This window comes from Anomaloglossus baeobatrachus, chromosome 6 (assembly GCF_048569485.1).
Source record: "Anomaloglossus baeobatrachus isolate aAnoBae1 chromosome 6, aAnoBae1.hap1, whole genome shotgun sequence".
Taxonomy (NCBI): Eukaryota; Metazoa; Chordata; class Amphibia; order Anura; family Aromobatidae; genus Anomaloglossus; species Anomaloglossus baeobatrachus.
This window is the reverse complement of record NC_134358.1, coordinates 560,438,675-560,459,613: the sequence shown is the minus strand read 5'-3', so window position 1 is coordinate 560,459,613 and position 20,939 is coordinate 560,438,675. Positions and strand designations below refer to the sequence as shown.

The 20,939-nt window shown below is 47.9% G+C and overlaps 1 protein-coding gene across 2 annotated transcripts in view; it reads left to right on the top strand.

Moving 5' to 3' along the window:
* AGMO (alkylglycerol monooxygenase) overlaps positions 1–20,939 on the top strand; it is a 267,587-nt gene that overhangs the window by 86,569 nt on the left and 160,079 nt on the right. For both annotated transcript variants that reach the window (XM_075316878.1, XM_075316879.1), the window contains exon 5: positions 8,058–8,161. In XM_075316878.1, coding sequence (XP_075172993.1) covers positions 8,058–8,161 — 104 coding nt within the window. The remainder of the gene's footprint in view (positions 1–8,057; positions 8,162–20,939) is intronic.

The window sequence follows — 20,939 nt, the reverse complement described above, 5'->3', positions numbered from 1 at the left end:
AGTAACAATGTAACAGAGAAGTAAATGAAGTCTGTAATCTACCAGCGGGGTAATAGTTCATACAAGAGATGTAACAGGATAGTAAATTCAATCTGGTATATTCCAGAAGGGCAATGGTTAATCACAAGAGTTAAAGGAAGTATAGGCAAACATGGAAATACACTTGTTGTGATGTATTACTTCAAATGCAGAGTCCAGAAGTGAATAGTTGCAAGAAGTTGGTAACTTCTTTAAACATTTATTTAGGCAATGCCCCCACCTCTAATCTGCCCCTAGAGGGGCCATAGCTAGTTTTCCAGTTCTTGGCTACTTGAGACATTGTTGAAGAGTCAATGCTTCTGGGTTTCATCCTTTGGAGCTCTTCCACTGCTTATATTAGAGGGCAAACATTTATGCAAACAGTTCTTTACAATTTTACTATACATTATAGAAGGTATTACACAATACCAAACATTACAGGAATCTCCTCTCCCTATGGGCTTCCACCTGTAGGATGAAGGTGAAGCATTGCTATAGTCAACACTTTCTAGTAGACGTTAGTGCATATAGATTAGTGCCTTCACTGAATGGTAATTAGAGCTAACAGAGATACAATAAAAGGAAGGAAAAAAGTTGTCCTTAGTAATTTGGATATTACGCGGCACGGCTGGAGAGTGAACAATACCAAACAATCAGCCTCGTTACATAAACAGCGCATCGGGGGTGGTCTTCTCTATTGTACTTTTTGATGCTGCCAAAATATTTTGTTAAGCCATGCATTTCATCTGTTCTACTGAGAAGTTTTTCACACATGCTAAAAATACTATGGGAGCGTTCCTCCTGCCAGAACCAGCGGGGGACACCACGAGAACTTCACTTAACAGGAGATTATCAGCAAACCTTCTGGATGAATTGAGAAAGTTTATATAGAAATGAGACTTATTTTGTATTACACAATGGAAGTGCCCTGAAAGCTTCCAGGTCCTTTGAAACTTTTTTTTTATACATTTGTGTTCATTTTTAGTTTTGTAACTTGCAATCTTTAATAGGGATGAGCGGACCCGTGGAAGTTCAGGTGAGGCGGGTTTGGCTTTAGCTAAAAGTTTGGTTCGAGATACGTACTAGACCTGAACTTGACCCCGGACCGTAAACCCCATATAAGTCAATGGGGCCAGAACTTTGGCGCTGTAAAATGGATGTAGAATCATCATAGTAAAGACTGGAGGGCTGCAAAAGGAAGCAAAATAGGGGTAAGAGCAGGACAATTGTCCTGTAAACAAATATGGATAGGGAATAAATGACATGGGTCCTGTCTATTTTTGATTAATAGCGCATGTAAAGTAGACAGCTGGGCGCTGGATTTATCAGGCTGGGAAGGTCCATGGTTATTCGGCCCTTCCCAGCCTAAAAATCACGAAAAAGCTGTGGAAAAATAAGGCGCAATAGGGTCTTACCCGGTATGACAAAGGTGGTGAATGTCAAAAGGAACACTCACCTGGTAGGGTTGTGTCAGTCACAACCCCTTTGAAAGCATGTAGATAACGTGGAAGGCAGCGGTCCCGCAGCAAGGAATAGTTTCAAACCAGCCTAAAAATAGCAGCCTGCAGCAGCCCCAGAAGGAGCATTTTCCCTGGCTATTCCTGATTTTGCCCTGTTGTGATGGCAATCAGGATAATACTTTTGGGATTGATGTTAGCTGTAAATTGACAGCTGACATCAAGTCCTGGCGTTATTAGTGGAGAGACGTGTATCAGACACCCCTTTTACTAACCTGGTAAGTGTACAGGTAAAAAAAGTTTATTTGAATAAAGACTCCCCCGCACTTCCTCGTTGACCAATTTATTAATTAAAAAGAAATCCTGAAAGTTCTTCAGTAATCCAATAATGTAATGTCCCATGACGCCCATCGATTCCTATGGAGATTAGTTCAAAAAGCGTTCTCAGAACGAAGCTCCATAGGTCACTGCCGGTCATCGGCAGCCCGGAATTTCTCATGTGCGTGACCGAGAGTGACCTATAGAGCCTTTCAACAAACTTTATTAGCATACACACAGCACCTGAACTCCAAACTCAGACCTCATTAAGGCTGTGTGCACACACTGCAGATTTGGTGCAGAACTTTTCACACCAAAAAATGCACCAAAAACATGTGCATTTTGGTTCTTTTTTTGGTGCATTTTTTGTGTCATGCTTTTTTTTTTAATGAAGTCAATGTGTGGAAGGGCCTAAAATGTAGGAAAAAACGCACTAACAATTGACATGCTGCAGATTATTTTCTGCACCAAATCTGCAAGTAAAATGAAGCAACAAGCGCACAACATTCCAGAATTCTCATTGACTTTGCTGGCATGAAGAGAGACATGCAGATTTGGGCCACAAGCTGCACCAAAAAGGCATAAAAACCTCACCGTGCACACACAGCCTAAGAGTTAGGCTGGCCCACCAGGGTACCTGAAGTTTCTTTAAAGGGGCCATAACTATAACTTCCTTGACAACTGTTGGCTGGTGTTCTGGAGAGAGTCAGTTCATGAAGCAAAAAGGACACCACTGGAAATTTTGCAATGTGGCCAAGTAACAGGGTGAGAGTTTCTGTCACCCAGAAGTTTAGGGAAAATACTGATTTTTTTTTTATGTGCAGGGCTAAACTAATTTCCATTGTAACTGTCATGCTGTACAAAGGGCTGGTAAAAAGTAGTAAAGCGTATTCCCCACTAGGTGGCAGCAGAGTGAAGGAGAGTCAAAGTGACACTGTAATAGAAAGGAGGCTGAAGTACAGAAGAGTAACTTCAGCAGGCAGTTCACAGGCAAACCACCAGGGGGCAATTGAGTAGTCAAGAAGTCAGGGTCTTAGCCGGGAAGTCAAGTCACTGCAGAGCAAAACTATAACCAGCACTGGAATGCAGGTTTAGCGCTCAGATATAGTGTCTCCTGAAACCAGAACAAGGCCGATGGGAGTTAGTTAACCCCTGAAATGACCAGGCCGGGTCTTGGAAACTCTGGAGCGGGAAAAAAACGGTCCTGGATTATGACAGTAACATTTCATACAGATAGTATCTGATTTGTAGTGAAGATGCTGGACACTTGTCCAAAGTGATTTGTTCCACTGCATTTGCAGTGTATCTGTGGGGCAGGTTGCTTAGTGATTTTAATGCCCCCTTGAAAATTTGTATCAAAATGTTTTGTGTATGAGTTGTTATGAACTCACAGGGTAATGAGGAGGTGGACTCTTGAAAGAAATAGGTATGGCTGAGCATCATGGACTAGACGTCTTTGCAGATGACACGTGGATCATATGAGGAAAGTAAGATAAGCAGGAGGGAAACCATCAAAATGAGCAGGTAGATCAAAATAAGCCAGAGTGTGTGGATAGATATAAGTACAATACCAGTACAAAAAAATTGAATCTTTTGTCAGGAAAGAGGTTAATCATAGGAATGCAGTCTGGTATCTTCAGTCAGGGCAATGGTTCAACACGGGAGTAACTGATAAGTAAACATATTCTGCTATCCTCCAGCAAGGCAATGGTTAATAGCAGCGATGTAACAGATAAGTAAATACAGTTTGGTATCTTCCATCAAGGCAATGGTAAATCACAGGAACACAATGAATCATAGGTAAAATGGAAACATCCTTGAAGTTGCAATAAGTTGATAAATTGCTGAGATCTTGGTGTGAATACCTAAGTATTCTGGATTGAACTTGGAAATATCTCTGGTTGTAATATGGAAATCAGGAGAAGCTGGAGAGATGATAGACACATGGTTACAGCTGAGCCAAGAGAATTAGCAGCAAATCCTGATAAACTTAAGGCAACTGTGGGCAAAACGAGTTAATACCCAAGCACCAGCCTCTGTCAGGCCATGGCTTAGGGTGATGAGATTAGAGTTCACCAGGTTACCTGTAAAATGAGGCACAGGCTTCTGCAAACAAAGGCAGCCATAGGAGAAAGGAGCCAGAAGCTTGTGGCAGGACAGGTGAGTAACACAAGTATAAAGTGCCAGGTCATCATTTTAGACTTCTAAGGGGCTTCCTGACAACTGGGGATATACAAGTAATGGGGAGTCCTGTCTTAGCCATTAATAACTTTTTTCTTAAGAGGGCATGGTGGGCAAAATGGTGTTATGAGCCCATTAAAATATACAGTACTCACCAAACATTTAGACACACCTTCTCATCTCTAGAACAACTATTAAGAGGAGACTTTGTGCAGCAGCCTTCATGGTAAAATAGCTGCTAGGAAACCTCTGCTAAGGACAGGCAACAAGCAGAAGAGACTTGTTTGGGCTAAAGAACACAAGGAATGGACATTAGACCAGTGGAAATCTGTGCTTTATTCTGATGAGTCCAAATTTGAGATCTTTGGATCCAAGCACCATGTCTTTGTAGAAAAGGTGAATGGATGGACTCTACATGGCTGGATCCCACCGTGAAGCATGGAGGAGGAGGTGTGATGGTGTGGGGGGGCTTTGCTGGTGACACTGTTGGGGATTTATTCAAAATTGAAGGCATACAGAACCAGCATGGCTACCACAGCATCTTGCAGCGGCGTGCTATCCCATCTGGTTTGCGTTTAGTTGGACCATCATTTATTTTTCAACAGGACAATGACCCCAAACACACCTCCAGGCTGTGTAAGGGCTATTTGACTAAGAAGGAGAGTGATGGGGTGCTACGCCAGATGACCTGGCCTCCACAGTCACCAGACCTGAACCCAATCGAGATGGTTTGGGGTGAGCTGGACCACAGAGTGAAGGCAAAAGGACCAACAAGTGCTAAGCATCTCTGGGAACTCCTTCAAGACTGTTGGAAAACCATTTCTGGTAACTACCTCTTGAAGCTCATCAAGAGAATGCCAAGAGTGTGCAAAGCAGTAATCAAAGCAAAAGGCGGCTACTGTGAAGAACCTAGAATATAACACATATTTTCAGTTGTTTAACACTTTTTTATGTATTTCATTCCACGTGTGTTAATTCATAGTTCTGATGCCTTCAATGTGAATCTACAATTTTCAGAGTCATGGAAATAAAGAAAACTCTTTGAATGAGAAGGTGTGTCCAAACTTTTGGTCTGTACTGTATAATATATTATTTGTATGCAAGAGCAGAAACTACACTTGAGTTTTTAGCATCTGTGCTCAATTATTTTGTTGCCATTTATTTTTCTTTTTTTTTTTAATTTGCAATTTCTCTGTGTTTTTGTTTTGTTTTTCATTTTATTTTTGTAATTTTTTTCCTTAATGGATCCTAAAGTAAAGATGTAATTTGTAGCTGAGATGCCATGTAGGAGTTTACCATATATCATTCTTGGCTATTGTCCCATTTACAAAGTGGCTTTTAATCCGATATTGCACACTCTGCAGAATGGGGCTCCTTGTCCATCGCCTCGATGGATTCTAAGAGTTTTAGCGCTCCGTCCCAGATTCCATCATCTCTGTAACATGGCGGAGTAATGATTGCATTGTTGGCGACGACAGAAATTGCATCTTTATTTCTCGGCAGCGCGGGCTATTGGATTGCAGTAGGGTTTATTTTTGAGATTCCTGCGGAGCTCGGACTCAGTTGGAAGCCATACTTCATGGAGAATGCTGGGGAGTGACTGCTAACGAGGTTTAGTCAGCATTAGGGATGATCGAATACCTCAAATATTTGGCTTCGCGAATATTTTCCGAATAGGTCGCCGCTATTCGACTATTCACGAATATTCGATGCGCAATGTAAGTCTATGGGAAACCCAAATAAGAGCTATTCGGATTTCCCATAGACTTACATTGCACATTGAATATTCGTGAATAGTCGAATAGCGGCGAGGTATTCGGAAAATGTTCGCGAAGCCGAATAATCGAAGTATTCGATCATCCCTAGTCAGCATCGGTTTCCCATCTATGTGACGGCCCCGTAGACTGATGAAATAGATGACGCAGTGTAAATATGGTGCAATGAGCTTAACGTCCAAAGTAACTATATATTGTAAGTATCAAAAAAGATTGTGGCACTCAGGTCTTCAGTACCGTGTCCAGCAGCATTAAAAGGGCAATCTCATGTCTGAAGAAAGGTTCCCTGCCGATCAGCTGAAACCACTGGGGTAAGCCTCAAACCCATCAAATAAATGGGCAACTACAGTGGAGTTGCATAGATTAGCAGCATTAGGAGCAAGGCAAGTATTTTGCCCCCCTTAGGCCATGTGCGCACTAGAAAGTGACTTTTTCTTAAGGAAAAACCGGACCCTCCGAAACAATCCCGCACCCGCGGTAAAAAAACGCACCGAAATTCGCATGCAGTTTTGCCGCGATTTTGTGCGGTTTTGATGCATTTTTGGTGTAGATTCGCTGCGGTTTTTCTGCAGGTTGGTCCCTGCGGATTTTTAACATTATCTATGGCAAAAACGCAGAAAAGAACTGACATGCACATTCATTCCGCAGCGGAAAATCCGCGGGTATAAAAAAAATGCAGTGTGCGCACAGCATTTTTGAATACCCATAGGATTTGCTGGGGAATGACTGCAGAAAGGTTAGACACATTTTCTGCAGCAAATCCGCAACAAATCCACGGTAAATCCGCAGCGTGCCCACATAGCCTTAGCCCATGAACCAGTTCCTTCCACCAGTCCAGTATTAGGTGTCTTTTTATTTGTGCATGCGCATTACACTTTCTTGTCAAATCCCATGCCAGTGCTTCATACCTCCTGCTTTCTGCGCATGCGCAATGCAACTGAATGCAACGTAAATAGCTGCTGATAGTTATACGTTGCAGCACACAACTAATAACGTATGATACCAATTACACCTGCTGTATATCATTATTGTGGAACCAGGCTCACCCTGGAGGTACATAACTAAGCGAATACCTCGTCTTCACTGGAGCCTCTGATGGTGAGGTTAGGCTTGTGCCGGAAGGTAGCCACCAGGTGCCACGCAACTCTCCAGGGTAACTGACAGCACTGTAGTAGCTGACCCAAGGGGTCAGGTAAGTTTGTATGGACTCAGGTGCAGATAGGATGGCTGGGACAGACTGGACAGCTGGTGCAGGTGGTACAGGAAGGACGGCTGGTACAGGCTGGACAGCTCGTACAGATGGGACAAATGGTGCAGACTGGATGGCTGGAACAGACCAGATAGCTGGTACTGGCAGGACAGGTACATCAGATGGGTATTGGAACACAGATACAGGTTAGCGATATGGGACCTGACAACTATCAAGCAAGCATGCATCAAGTTAATGTACACATTGCTCAGGCACCTCCCATATGGGGAGGATGCCTTAAATAACTAGTGACTCTCACTAATAGGCTTAGAGGAACTTCTGGGTTAGGGCACACTGGCCCTCTAAGATGGAGAAGAGACATATGCGCTTCGGGAGACCAGCGTGGCGTGCACAGACCCCAGGAGCAGGAGACGAGATGGACAGAAACCACCTCTGAGAAGCCGAGAAGGTGAGTACCTGGAGGAGAAAACATGATAGTATGGGAATGCCATTGCTGCCATTACAGGTTGCTTCTCCATCATCTTACCCCTGATTAAGCTGCCTTGAGCTGCGAAACGCATGGATCTATCCAGTGCCATCCTTATGTAATATCTCTTTGCCGTTATTTCTTTTATCTTTATTTTCAGATAAATAAAATACTCTAGGTCTGTGCCATCATATCTATATTTATAAATCTATAACATGCACATATACTTTATCTGTTTTTGGTGGTTGCTCCTTATAGTCAATATATCGCATGTATTTCTGATAATTATTTTGTGATCTATTGATATTTTTCTATTTATTTTTTGCCCATACCTTATTATTTATATTATTTTTTTGCCTGGACTCTATATTTGAACTCATTGCATCACATACAGTATATACATTATTTCACAATGTCAGTGTTGTGTATTGTTTTTTTTTAAATTGTGGAGCTTTAATTTGTACTGGTTATTGATAATGTATTGGTTTCTAACCGTCGTTTTGATTGTTTTTTTTTTACGGATGTTGCACCCTCATCATATATAATTTTTGGCTGTACGTCTTATATCTGGTGACTTTGATCGGCCGTGTTGGAAGTCAAATATTTATCAGTACATTTTTATTTTTCTACAGAAGTTAACATCATTTGGGCCGGACATCAGACGCACCACAGCTCCGAGGATTACAACCTAACCACAGCTCTGCGCCAGTCCTTCCTGCAAAAATATTTTTCATGGGTAAGTCATAATGGTGTCTATAAGGACAAATAACATGGGTTATATCAAGTCGCCTCCAAATTGTTTTTGTTTTATTGATACGTATTGATATAAATGTCTTCGGAGTTTTCAAAACTCAAGATTCCGGAACTATGGAAAACCATCATCACACCATGAAACATGGGGGAAGAAGACAACATTAAAGGGGTTTTCTGCTGCTCTTAAAAGTTTTCCAGAGGGTAGTGATCATTATAAAAGGAAGAATGAAGCCATATTTAAAGATGACCTGTCACTTGTCATAAATATGGTGTAAATGCCTCTGTTCTCTGGTATCTGCTGTTTTTCTTTTGTCCTTGCTCCTCTCTATTCTTGAGTTACATCACTTTTCAAAAGCATGGGACAAAATTGAAGATCTGAACAAGTATTGAAAACGTTACTGAAATTTATTTAAAATTTCATACAAAAGTCTGTATGGAGTCATTAGTCGCCTGCATTGCTCAGGTGGGATTTAGGCCCATTCTTTCATACAAACACACCTCACATCCCGGAGCTTTAGTTCCTTCCATATATTTTCTATTAGATTCAGCTTCAGTGATCGGCTCGGTCATTCTAGCAGATTTATTTTCTTTCTCTGAAACCAATTGAGAGTCTCCTTGGCTGTGTGTTTGGGACCCGCACAGCTTCTGCCAAGAGCCATCTGCTGCTGATACTGCTGTAATTGTTGTGTCAGGAGTTTGTTAGTTTCTTGTTGGGCCTACTGCTGCTGCTGACACTAATGCTGCTGCTATTTCTACTGCTGATACTGCTGCCACTATTGCTGCTGCTGTTTCCACTGCTGCTACTGCTGCTGCCACTATTGCTGCTGCTGTTTCCACTGCTGCTGTTGCCACTACTGCTGCTGTTTCCACTGCTGCTACTGCTACTCCTGCCGCCACTACTCCTGCTGCTGTTTCCACTACTGCTACTGCTGCTGCTGCCACTATTGCTGCTGCTGTTTCCACTGCTGCTGCTACTGCTGCTGCTGCTGTTTCCACTACTGCTACTGCTGCTGTTGCCACTACTGCTGCTGCTGTTTCCACTGCTGCTGCTACTGCTGCTGCTGCTGCCACTATTGCTGCTGCTGTTTCCACTGCTGCTGTTGCCACTACTGCTGCTGCTGTTTCCACTGCTGCTACTGCTGCTGCCACTATTGCTGCTGCTGTTTCCACTGCTGTTGCTGCCACTATTGCTGCTGCTGTTTCCACAGCTGCTGCTGCCACCACTATTGCTGCTGCTGTTTCCGCTGCTGCTGCTGCCACTATTGCTGCTGCTGTTTCCACTGTTGCTGCTGCTGCCACTGCTGTTTCTACTGCTGCTACTGCTGCTGACACTGCACCAGTTGCTTATCAAGCTTCTCCATGCTTTCAGACTGTGTTTGCAATGCTGTAGCTGCCTTTACGCAGGACGTTCAGTGTTTAACCTGTAAGTGTGATGCCCTGGACCCCAGGGATCACAGAATAACATCACACACACACACACACACCCTCCCCTGGTAGAGAACATCCGTCAAACAAAACCCTTGTTGCCTCCTCCAGGGTCTGATTTCCACACCAGGTGGGGCAGAGCCAGATGGTTGGCCCCACCCACGAGGAGTTCATAGGCCTGGAGGCAGGGAAAAGCAGACAGTTGTGGAGTGGAGGAGTTGAGCTCAGGAGGGAGAGGAGTCAAGTTCAGGAGTAGAGTGTTGGAGGTTGAAGTGGAGAGACTGTGTGTGTCTGGGTCGGAGCCCAGGCACAGTCAGCAAGGTCGGCAGACGGTGGTGGCTGTCTGCAGGAGTTAGTGGACGTCTGCGGAACCGTAGGAGTGGGGTCGGGCAGTGGCCCACCGGTACCGAACCGGGGAGCGGAGTGAAGCTAAGCACCAAGGCAGGGTACTCAGACCCCGACTAGGCTTGGAAGCCGCCGTAACGGTCAAATTCTTTGATTGCGGTCTGGACCTCAGGGGTTCATTCCCACCCAAGTCCCGTCAGAAGGCAACAGCCCAACCCGTCCGGATAAGAGCCACCACCAACGGCCAGAGATCCAAGGGCCAGTGCCTGCAGGCAAAACTGGCTCTCCCGACACGTACAAGCTGGGGAGCGGACCACCCGTGGGAATCCATAGGGGTCAAACACTTACACACAGGTGCAGGGAAAGACAGCCGCCATCAACCCGTCCGGGGATAGTGAAGACACCGCAGCCGACTGTGGGCCCCTTCCATCCAGCCATTTGGTTTACCAGAGACTCTGTTATTGACTACCTGAGTGAATACACCAGTGCCATCCGGCACAGCGCTGCACCGTATCGCTGCCCCGCTTCCGCGCTGCCTCCCCGCATCGGCACCTGCACCTAGCCCCTACCCACCTACATACATCCATCCAACCCCCCAACCGGGGCCCCGGGATCAACCGCCCCTACCCACGGAGGGGCCAACACCTCAGCTGCTCCCCGCCATCGCTCCCGGGAACCCCAGTCACCAGCCGCACTGGTGCCCACCATCACCACAACCCCGTGGGTGGCGTCACAACCGACATCCCACCACCAAACCTCCCCCTTTTCACTCATGGGGGAGGAGACGCTGTTCGAGCTCCGGGTCCGGCCCCGTGCTCGAGCCACCGAGGAGCAGAAGCACCGGACCCGAGTGCCAGAGATTCCCCAGGCAAGCGGCATTCCCAAAAACCCCTCTCCGCCCGCGTCAACTTGGCGTCACGAACAGGATCCTACCCATCTACTTACCAGTAGAAGTGTGCCTTGCAGTCCCCGCCAGCGGTGTCCGGACGAAAAATTTGAAATCCCGCCATCTTGGGCGCGAAAAGTTCCCTCTCGAGCCGTCTTCCCTGAGCAGGGAAGGCACGAAAGTGAAGCCCCGCCACCTGAAGAAGGAGGTGCTGGACAGAACCAAGGGGGGAAGCAGATGGAAAAATGTCGGCGTTCCCGGACGGGAGTGCAGGGGCGCCCGCCGCTGGAGCGGCGGGGCTTGGAAGAAGCAGAGGAGGAGTAGCCTTTGAAGACTGCGGCCCGGGCGAGCTCCCCGTCGGGACCGCTGCTTGACTGGAGCGGGAGCTGGGCCGGTTCTGTATGAAGGTCAGGGCACAGAGGCTGCAGCAGCTGCTGGATTGGAAGGCGGAGGTACGCAGGATGGTTGCCGTGGTGTGGGCCCGTGAGCAAGGGGCCGCCCCGGCCGTGCAGCGCCGCGATCAAGCCACACAGGCCCCCGAGCCGGCCCTGATAGAGTGGGAGCTGGGACCAGGCCGCGCCGCAGCAGGTGAGACCGAGATGATGCAGCTGATGGAGGAAGGAGTCCCGAGTACGCTGCCTCCACCACCGTTCCCGGTAACGGCCTACAGTCCTGGAACCCGCTGCACCTGGATGGGGAATCCGATTGATCGTCTGACCGTCGGCCAGTCTGGGTCGCTGCGGTGGTAGCCACACTGTTACCTGATTAAGAAGAACCGTTGTCCCCGTTGGGACCATCAGCATGTTTTGTCCCCTGTTTGCCACGTTACCTCCCTGAAACAGCCCACATGAGAAACTACTCATGAACATGGCCGAGAACTTGCAGGCCACCCACGAACTAGGGGGTTTGTAAATAATTGTGGGCAGGAGTCCCGTTGACCGCCTCCGGAGAGGCAGGTTGGAGGAGGGACCCGCAGCGGAGCAGGCTGGGGTCCGGTCACCACCGGGACCGGTGACCATCCTCCGGGGTCAGGGGTCCCCCTGGACGTGGGGCCCCCTGAAAGACAGTCGGGTGCGAGATACCATACCCGTTCCTGCTTGGGCAACCTGAACCAGATTCTGTTTTCCGGACTGGGGAAAGGGGTGCTGCCCGCTTCTTAGGGGCAGCATCAAGGTTTAGGTTGTTTGGGTGGGGAAGCGGAAGAAATGGGACCCATCCATTATTATTAAAAATGTTTTTATTCATGTTTGCAACGTTTAAGTGACATGCCTCCCGTAAGGGAAGATTTGAAAATGCATACCGTTTGTTTTTATATTTTTCAGAAAAATAAAACCGGTGCTGGACGGGCAGCCCGCGGACAATCTGCGTTTTACCAAGGGGGAGTGTGACGCCCTGGACCCCAGGGGTCACAGAATAACCTCACACACACACACACACCCTCCCCTGGTACGGAACATCCGTCAAACAAAACCCTTGCTGCCTCCTCCAGGGTCTGATGTCCACACCAGGTGGGGCGGAGCCAGGTGGTTGGCCCCACCCACCGAGGAGTTCACAGGCCTGGAGGCGGGGAAAAGCAGACAGTTGTGGAGTGGAGGAGTTGAGCTCAGGAGGGAGAGGAGTCAAGTTCAGGAGTAGAGTGTTGGAGGTTGAAGTGGAGAGACTGTGTGTGTCTGGGTCGGAGCCCAGGCACAGTCAGCAAGGTCAGCAGATGGTGGTGGCTGTCTGCTGGAGTTAGTGGATGTCTGCGGAACCGTAGGACCGGGGTCAGGTGGTGGCCCCCGCCATCAACCCGTCCCGGGAGAGTGAAGATGCCGCAGCCGACTGCGGGCCCCGTCCATCCAGCTGTTTGGTTTACCAGAGACTCTGTTATTGACTACCTGAGTGAGTACACCAGTGCCATCCGGCACAGCGCTGCACCGTATCGCTGCCCCGCTTCCGCGCTGCCTCCCCGCATCGGCACCTGCACCTAGCCCCTACCCACGGAGGGGCCAACACCTCAGCTGCTCCCTGCCATTCACCAGCAGCAGTGGTGCCCACCATCACCACAACCCCGTGGGTGGCGTCACAACCAACATCCCACCACCAAACCTCCCCCTTTTCACTCGTGGAGTGAGGAGGTGCTGCTCAAGCCCCGGGTCCGGCCCCGTGCTCGAGCCACCGAGGAGCAGAAGCACCGGACCCGAGCGCCAGAGATTCCCCAGGCGAGCGGCGTTCCCAAAAACCCCTCTCTGCCCGCGACATAATCACCTGTGTTATTTGGGACTGCTGCCCGTCTTCAAACATCACTTTTGGTTCAAACGTGCAGTTTTATTAATTTCAACAGGGATTCAACAACCAAAGCAGCCTCTTCTGGGCACAAAGGTATAACAGCAAATAAACAGTTCATTCAGCACAGCAGGCCGATATATGTCAGTGCAGCTCACCTAAACAGTTTACAGTCCTGGAGCAAATTTTTCCATAAACAAGTGATACGGTCCTGCTAGTTGAGTGTCCCCTTCAGCCTGAGCTCCGGTAGCTTCTAGCACCAAACATATATATTCCACTCTGTGCGCAGCTCTCAGGAAACAGCCCGGCCACTCAACAGTTTCTACACACTAAGGTGTGTGCAATCCCTAGCAGACTCAGAGACTCAGGTGAACATATAAACTGGACCTTAGTTAAAGCTAGCCAGGTGCATATAATCAAGACCTGCAGTGCTAGGATTTAACCCAGTCCTACCTGGCTTTGCTGCAATATATATGAAAAACTCTACTTCAGATTGCTAAAGCCAAAGGAAATGTAAGGAAAGACTTAGCTCTACTAAGGACATATAATCCACCAGACTTTATATTTTTCCAAATATTTTTCAAACACAAGTTTCCAAAGTGCTTTTATTCAAAAGGTTCTTGACTAAAATGCTGCATGCTGAGCTGTGCTGGAAACGTTGCCTTAATCACCTTCCATTTTCTGACATCACTTCATCAGAGTAAGAAGTCTCTGAGGAGCAGCTTCAGCCAATAGCAGCATGGAAGGAAATCAGAAGAGCAGCTCCAACCAATAGCTGCTGAACAGGAAGTCAGAGAGGAGCAGCTCCAACCAATAGCTGCTGAGCAGGAAGTCAGAGAGGAGCAGCTCCAACCAATAGCTGCTGAGCAGGAAGTCAGAGAGGAGCAGCTATAACCAATAGCTGCTGAGCAGGAAGTCAGAGAAGAGCAGCTCCAACCAATAGCTGCTGAACAGGAAGTCAGAGAGGAGCAGCTCCAACCAATAGCTGCTGAGCAGGAAGTCAGAGAGGAGCAGCTCCAACCAATAGCTGCTGAGCAGGAAGTCAGAGAGGAGCAGCTCCAACCAATAGCTGCTGAACAGGAAGTCAGAGAGGAGCAGCTCCAACCAATAGCTGCTGAGCAGGAAGTCAGAGAGGAGCAGCTCCAACCAATAGCTGCTGAGCAGGAAGTCAGAGAGGAGCAGCTCCAACCAATAGCTGCATAGCAGGAAGTCAGACAGGAGCAGCTTCAGCCAATAGCAGCAGGGAAGGAAGTCAGAAGAGCAGCTCCAACCAATAGCTGCTGAACAGGAAGTCAGAGAAGAGCAGCTCCAACCAATAGCTGCTGAGCAGGAAGTCAGAGAGGAGCAGCTTCAGCCAATAGCAGCAGGGAAGGAAGTCAGAAAAGCAGCTCCAACCAATAGCTGCTGAACAGGAAGTCAGAGAAGAGCAGCTCCAACCAATAGCTGCTGAGCAGGAAGTCAGAGAGGAGCAGCTCTAACCAATAGCTGCTGAGCAGGAAGTCAGAGAAGAGCAGCTCCAACCAATAGCTGCTGAACAGGAAGTCAGAGAGGAGCAGCTCCAACCAATAGCTGCTGAGCAGGAAGTCAGAGAGGAGCAGCTCCAACCAATAGCTGCTGAGCAGGAAGTCAGAGAGGAGCAGCTCCAACCAATAGCTGCTGAGCAGGAAGTCAGAGAGGAGCAGCTTCAGCCAATAGCAGCAGGGAAGGAAGTCAGAAGAGCAGCTCCAACCAATAGCTGCTGAACAGGAAGTCAGAGAAGAGCAGCTCCAACCAATAGCTGCTGAGCAGGAAGTCAGAGAGGAGCAGCTCTAACCAATAGCTGCTGAGCAGGAAGTCAGAGAGGAGCAGCTCCAACCAATAGCTGCTGAGCAGGAATTAAATGAGGAGCAGCTTCAGACAATAAGAGCAGAACAAGAAGTTAGGTAGCAACTTCAGCCAATAACTACAGTATCATATTTTCCCTGGAACCTGCTCCTGCAGCATCCACTTCTATAACCAAGCACTGCTGTATTCATTCTACAAGCTGCTGATGGAGGGGATATAGGACCTAGATGTTCTGGGCAGCTGAACAGTCAGGCAGTATGGGTGTGTGTGCTGTCCAGCAGGAGTAATCAGCTTCCTATGCATCCTATTGAAAAGCACCACACCCTACTAAAGCTCCCAGCATATTGCTGCACGCTGCCAGAGATATCCTTGTGCTCTTCTGGTTAAGGTCTGTGTTCTCTGCTCCTCTCTAGGGTATATTTTCTATGTTGACTTTGGCTTGTTTATTGATCTATCTCCTGCTTTATGATTTTACACGTTTTTTAACCTCTTGGTTTTGACCATTCACTGGCCTAAAGGGCCATATAAACGGTGCGACATCGCTAACGATATATTGTCGGGGTCGGGATGATAAATCGTCGGGATTTTTGTGACGCACATCTGTGGGGCCCCGAGGTGCGGTGTCGGTGCAGCTGTGCATTACCTTCAGGGACTCCACGCGGCTGGATCTTGTCACAGGTAGGAAATCCTCTATTTTGATTGTCGTGACGCCACTCTCAGAATTGCGGTCAGTAAGGACCGCCACTGCAGGTTAAGGGATGCCTGGGGCTGATGGTGGGTGCAGTCAGTTGTAGTAGCCTCCTGAGAGTGAGGCAAGCCCCAGGGCCCTGTGTAGATGTGTAGAACCACAAGGCGCAGAATAACTCAACACAAGCAGAATGTCTTTCAGGGGTTTTACTCACTGTTGATGGCAGGGTGAGTAACCCGGGCGTAGCTGGGTTAAACCAGGCTGGAACCAGGCGTCCTTCAGGCTGACTTGTGAGGGTGGCTACTGACTCGCCTTCCTTAGCCCTTCTGTTGTTTGTGGTAACCCCGACTTGCAGTCCCTACGGGGATCACCCAGGGAAGTTGCTGCTCCCCTCGTTTCGGCCCGTTTGCTTGTAGCCTGGACCAGGTCACTCCGGCTGCTTGCCTCCTGTGAACTATGGGCCCTCACTTTGCTACGTGGCTGCGGACTCTGTGGTGTTGTCTTGGGGGTTTGAAGTGCCCCCTCAGGCAGGTTTGGCAGAAGAAAGCTGGATCTATCTCTGCACTGGGACCTGTTACCCCTTCGGGCCTGGTACCTCCCTGGCAGTCCTCTTACTCTCCACTCCGTTGCTCTCTCTTTAGCCTTGTGTGGATTTCGGACGGCACCACTAGGTGACCGTTCTCCCCCGTCAGTAGTCACTGCGCGGACGCTGTTAGACTGCAACAGCTCCAGGGTCGGCTTCTGCTCTCCCTGAGCTGCACACTAAACCGGCTCACTTGTGGGACCTGCCCTGCTGCTCCTGTCTGAGCTCCACTTCCATGCTCCTCACTCCTCCACACTCTGCTTCAGACTCCTCCTTCTCTTTTCCCTTTGTGCCTGCCTACGCCACCTAGCAACCAGGCTCTCTACCACACCCCTTGAGTGGAGATGGAGGCCTCGTCCCCTCCTGGGATCCCCAGGGGTCCTCCCAAAGGTACATGTGTGAGACCTGATCACTATGCGCCTGTGTAGTCACACCTCGGTCAGCCTTCTGGATTACCTGTTTTGTACTGTCCCCAGCATGGGTGCAGTACTCAGTGGTGCCTGACCAGGTCAGGGGCGCCACACATCCAGCGCCGTTTGCGGCATCGCAGCGTGTGACAGGCAGAAGCGACCTTAAACGATCGCAAAAGAGACAAAAATCGTTGGTATATGAGAGGTCATTCATTTTCCAAAAATCGTCTTGTACGTAGCGAGGTTGTTCGTCACTCCTGCGGCAGCACACATCGCTATGTATGACACCGCAGGAACGGCGAACATCTCCTTACCTCCGTCCAACGGCAATGCGGAAGGAAGGAGGTGGGCGGGATGTTACGTCCCGCTCATCTCCGCCCCTCCCCTGCTATTGGACGGCTGTTTTGTGACATCGCTGTGATGCCGAACGCACCTCCCCCTTGAAGGAGGGATTATTCGGCCTTCACAGCGACGTCGCAGGACAGGTATGTGCGTGTGACGCTGCCAAAGCGATAATGTTCGCTACGGTAGCGATCATCATATATTGCGCCAACGACGGGAGCGGATGCTAACGCTCGCGACATCGCTAGCAATCGCTAGTGATGTCGCAGCGTGTAAAGCACCCTTTAGTTTCCCCTTCTGGACAGTAGCCCTTCCATGGAAGCAATCCAGTGGACCCCATTATAAGATGAGATCACTGTACAGGGGTTAAAGGTCGAAGGCTGGGGTTCCTCTGGTATATCTAGATGCAATGTCTTGCTTCAAGTCTGTCTGATGCAGCCTATTTGGGTCTATTGCCTCCGACAGATATTACACAGAGCAGGATGTAAGGAGCAGCTTTAGGCTATGTTCACACACTGCATCTTTTGCTGCATTTTTGGTGCATTTTTGAGATCACAAAGATGCACCCAAAACTGCATGCATTTCCTTCTCCCAGCAAAGTCTATGAGATTTCTGTTTTACTGTCCGCACAGTGCATCTTTTTTTGGCTGCGTTTTTGAAGATGTAGCATGTCAATTCTTTTTGTGTTTTTGCCAGCATTATTGAGCCCTCCAGTCATGACTGCCCTACTGCAGAGGCTTCCCCCCACCATTGGCTCAACACCGGTCCATAACCAATTTATCCCACCCACTAATAAACACGCGACACCATTATTTTGGATAAATTGGCCAAATCGGCTCGGTTTATTAACAAACATCATAACACATAAATAACCATTTATACCAATGCAAGGGCGGTTCTTGGAGCCACAAAACCTGGCGGACACCAAGTATGTTACCAAAAACCATCCGGCATGTTTTGCCCCCAGCCGCGACCACAAGCTCGGGGGCACCACCTTTTGCCGGAAAACCGTGTCCCTAACCGACTCTCAGGAGACCCCACTCCTGTAGAGCCCCCAAGTCCACCAGGCAATTACCATACCAGAATAAACAAGGGGGGTGGTCTCCCATCTATCCGATGTACCACCCCCGTCCCCGACATTTCCACCGACTCCAAGAACCCCCCTCGCCACCGCTCGCCGAAATTACCCGATCACACTATAAGGCTATGTGCGCACTTACCGGATTTTGCCGCGGATTTTTCGCGGATTTGCTGCATGTTTCGCTGCAGAAAATGTTCATAATATCTCTGCAGTGAATCACCAGCAAAACCTATGGGCAAAAAAAATCCTGTGCGCACTGGGCGGAATTTGACAGCTGCATGTTTTGCTGCGGGATTCCCGCAGCAAAAACAATTGCATGTCAATTCTTTTCCGCACGTCGCTGCGGGATTTCACTACATTGACTCCAATGTTAATCGTGAAATCCCGCAGGGAATAACGCAGGCAGCAAATTCTGTGCGGTTCACTGCATTTTCCTGCGTTATTCCCTGCGGTATTTCGCGGTTTACCTCCGGTAATGTACATCGCCTGTCTGCGGTTTTGCAGGGAAGTGATGTCATTACAGGAAGAGGAAGCCGGGCAGAGAGTAAACACAAACACATCACACTCACACAGACATCACAGACACAGACACATAGAACACACATAGAAAGAAAACGGAAATATAGAAAACAAAGAACGTGGGCTCCGCTGCATATTTACCGTCCAGCCGAGGTAAGCGCACAGCGGCGGCCAGGTATTCTCAGGCTGGGGAGGGCGAGGGGCAGGGTTAATGTCCCCCGCCTCACTCCCCCTCCCGCAGCCGAGAATATCAGCCGCAGCTGCCCCGGGACTGTCGCATGCATTATACGGCAGTACCGGCGTGTCCCCGGCTCTTCCTGCCGCCGTGTAGCAGTGGTGGTCAGGGTAATACAAGGGGTTAATGGTGGTGGATCACCGCCATTAACTCCAGGCTTGATCATGGCAGCGTCTATGTGACAGCGGACATGATCAACCCGTAAGGAAAGTGAAAAAACACAGACACCGAAAAATCCTTTATTTTAAATAAAACAAGCCTCGTTCACCATTTTAGTAACCCCTCCCGCACCAAAGCTCCGGCGTAATCCACAGCTCCGGCGTCCTCCGCTGCTTACATCCAGCCGCGACTGTCACAGACACAGCGCTGAATGAATGCAGCAGACAGCAGAGGTAATTACCGGTCATTTCCCACGGCCGGTAATGTGAACTCACTGCCGACCGTGGGAAATGCAGCGATCTGTCATCTATCTATCTATCTATCTATCTATCTATCTATCTATCTATCTATCTATCTATCTATCCCTCTATCTATCTATCTATCTATCTATCTATCTATCTATCTATCTATCTATCTATCCCTCTATCTATCTATCTATCTATCCCTCTATCTATCTATCTATCCCTCTATCCCTCTATCTATCTATCCATCCCTCTATCTATCCCTCTATCTATCTATCCCTCTATCTATCTATCTATCTATCTATCCATCTATCTATCCCTCTATCTATCTATCCCTCTATCTATCTATCCATCTATCTATCTATCCCTCTATCTATCTATCCCTCTATCTATCTATCCCTCTATCTATCTATCTATCTATCTATCTATCTATCTATCTATCTATCCCTCTATCTATCTATCTATCCCTCTATCTATCTATCTATCTATCCCTCTATCTATCTATCTATCTATCTATCCCTCTATCTATCTATCTATCTATCTATCTATCTATCTATCTATCTATCTATCTATCTATCCATCTATCTATCTATCCGTCTATCTATCTATCTATCTATCTATCTATCTATCTATCTATCTATCTATCTATCTATCTATCCCTCTATCTATCTATCTATCCCTCTATCTATCTATCTATCCCTCTATCTATCTATCTATCCATCTATCTATCTATCCGTCTATCTATCTATCTATCTATCTATCTATCCGTCTATCCGTCTATCTATCTATCTATCTATCTATCTATCCGTCTATCCGTCTATCTATCTATCTATCTATCTATCTATCTATCTATCTATCTATCTATCTATCTATCTATCCCTCTATCTATCTATCTATCTATCCCTCTATCTATCTATCTATCTATCTATCCCTCTATCTATCTGTCTATCTATCCCTCTATCTATTCTTCTGTCTATCTATCTACTATCTCAGAATTAAATGACTTTTTTTTTTTTCATTGTGCTTTATTGCATTGAATGCAATAAAGCACATCCCAACCCGCACGCGTCACAACCGCGGCAGTACCGCGAACAATACCGCGGTGAAACCGCGGCAAACCGCATGCGGTTTTCGGGTGCAGTTTGCCGCGGTTTTTACCGCGGCTGCGGTAATCTTTGAGAGCATGCGGAATTTTCTCGAGAAAATTCCATTTCCCAGTGCGCACATAGCCTAAGAAGTTAAATTAAAAGCAACTCCCCCATCTTCCCCTGACACAGATTAAACATAGGGTGGGAGGGCGGGACCTTTCTCTATGGGTGCCTCCACGCCAAAGTAATGGCCCCCCCTCTCTCACTGGACATATAGATACAGCCCCCCCCTTATTCCCTCCCCTGGTGCTATAAGTCCACCCCCTTAAACTCTTGACCCTGCAGAAAACCCGCTCTTTTCATGAAATATAATTAACCCCTTGGTTGCCCTGCAAAGGTGAGTCATGGGTCACTACGCCCATGGCTCTGCCCTGGCTCCGTTCAGCCTATAGATTTGACTTAAAAAACGCACTGGGCAAAATGTGGTAATAACACGTGTTTTTGCCGTGGGTGCATTTTGTGGCACCAAAAACGCTGCAACTGCATCTTTGCGGTTAAGAAAAGATGTAGTGTGTGAACATAGCATTAGACACTAGCTGCAGAGCAAGAAGCTTTTCAGTAGCAGTTTCAGCCAATAATAGCAAAGCAGTAATTCTGTGGGGAGCAGCT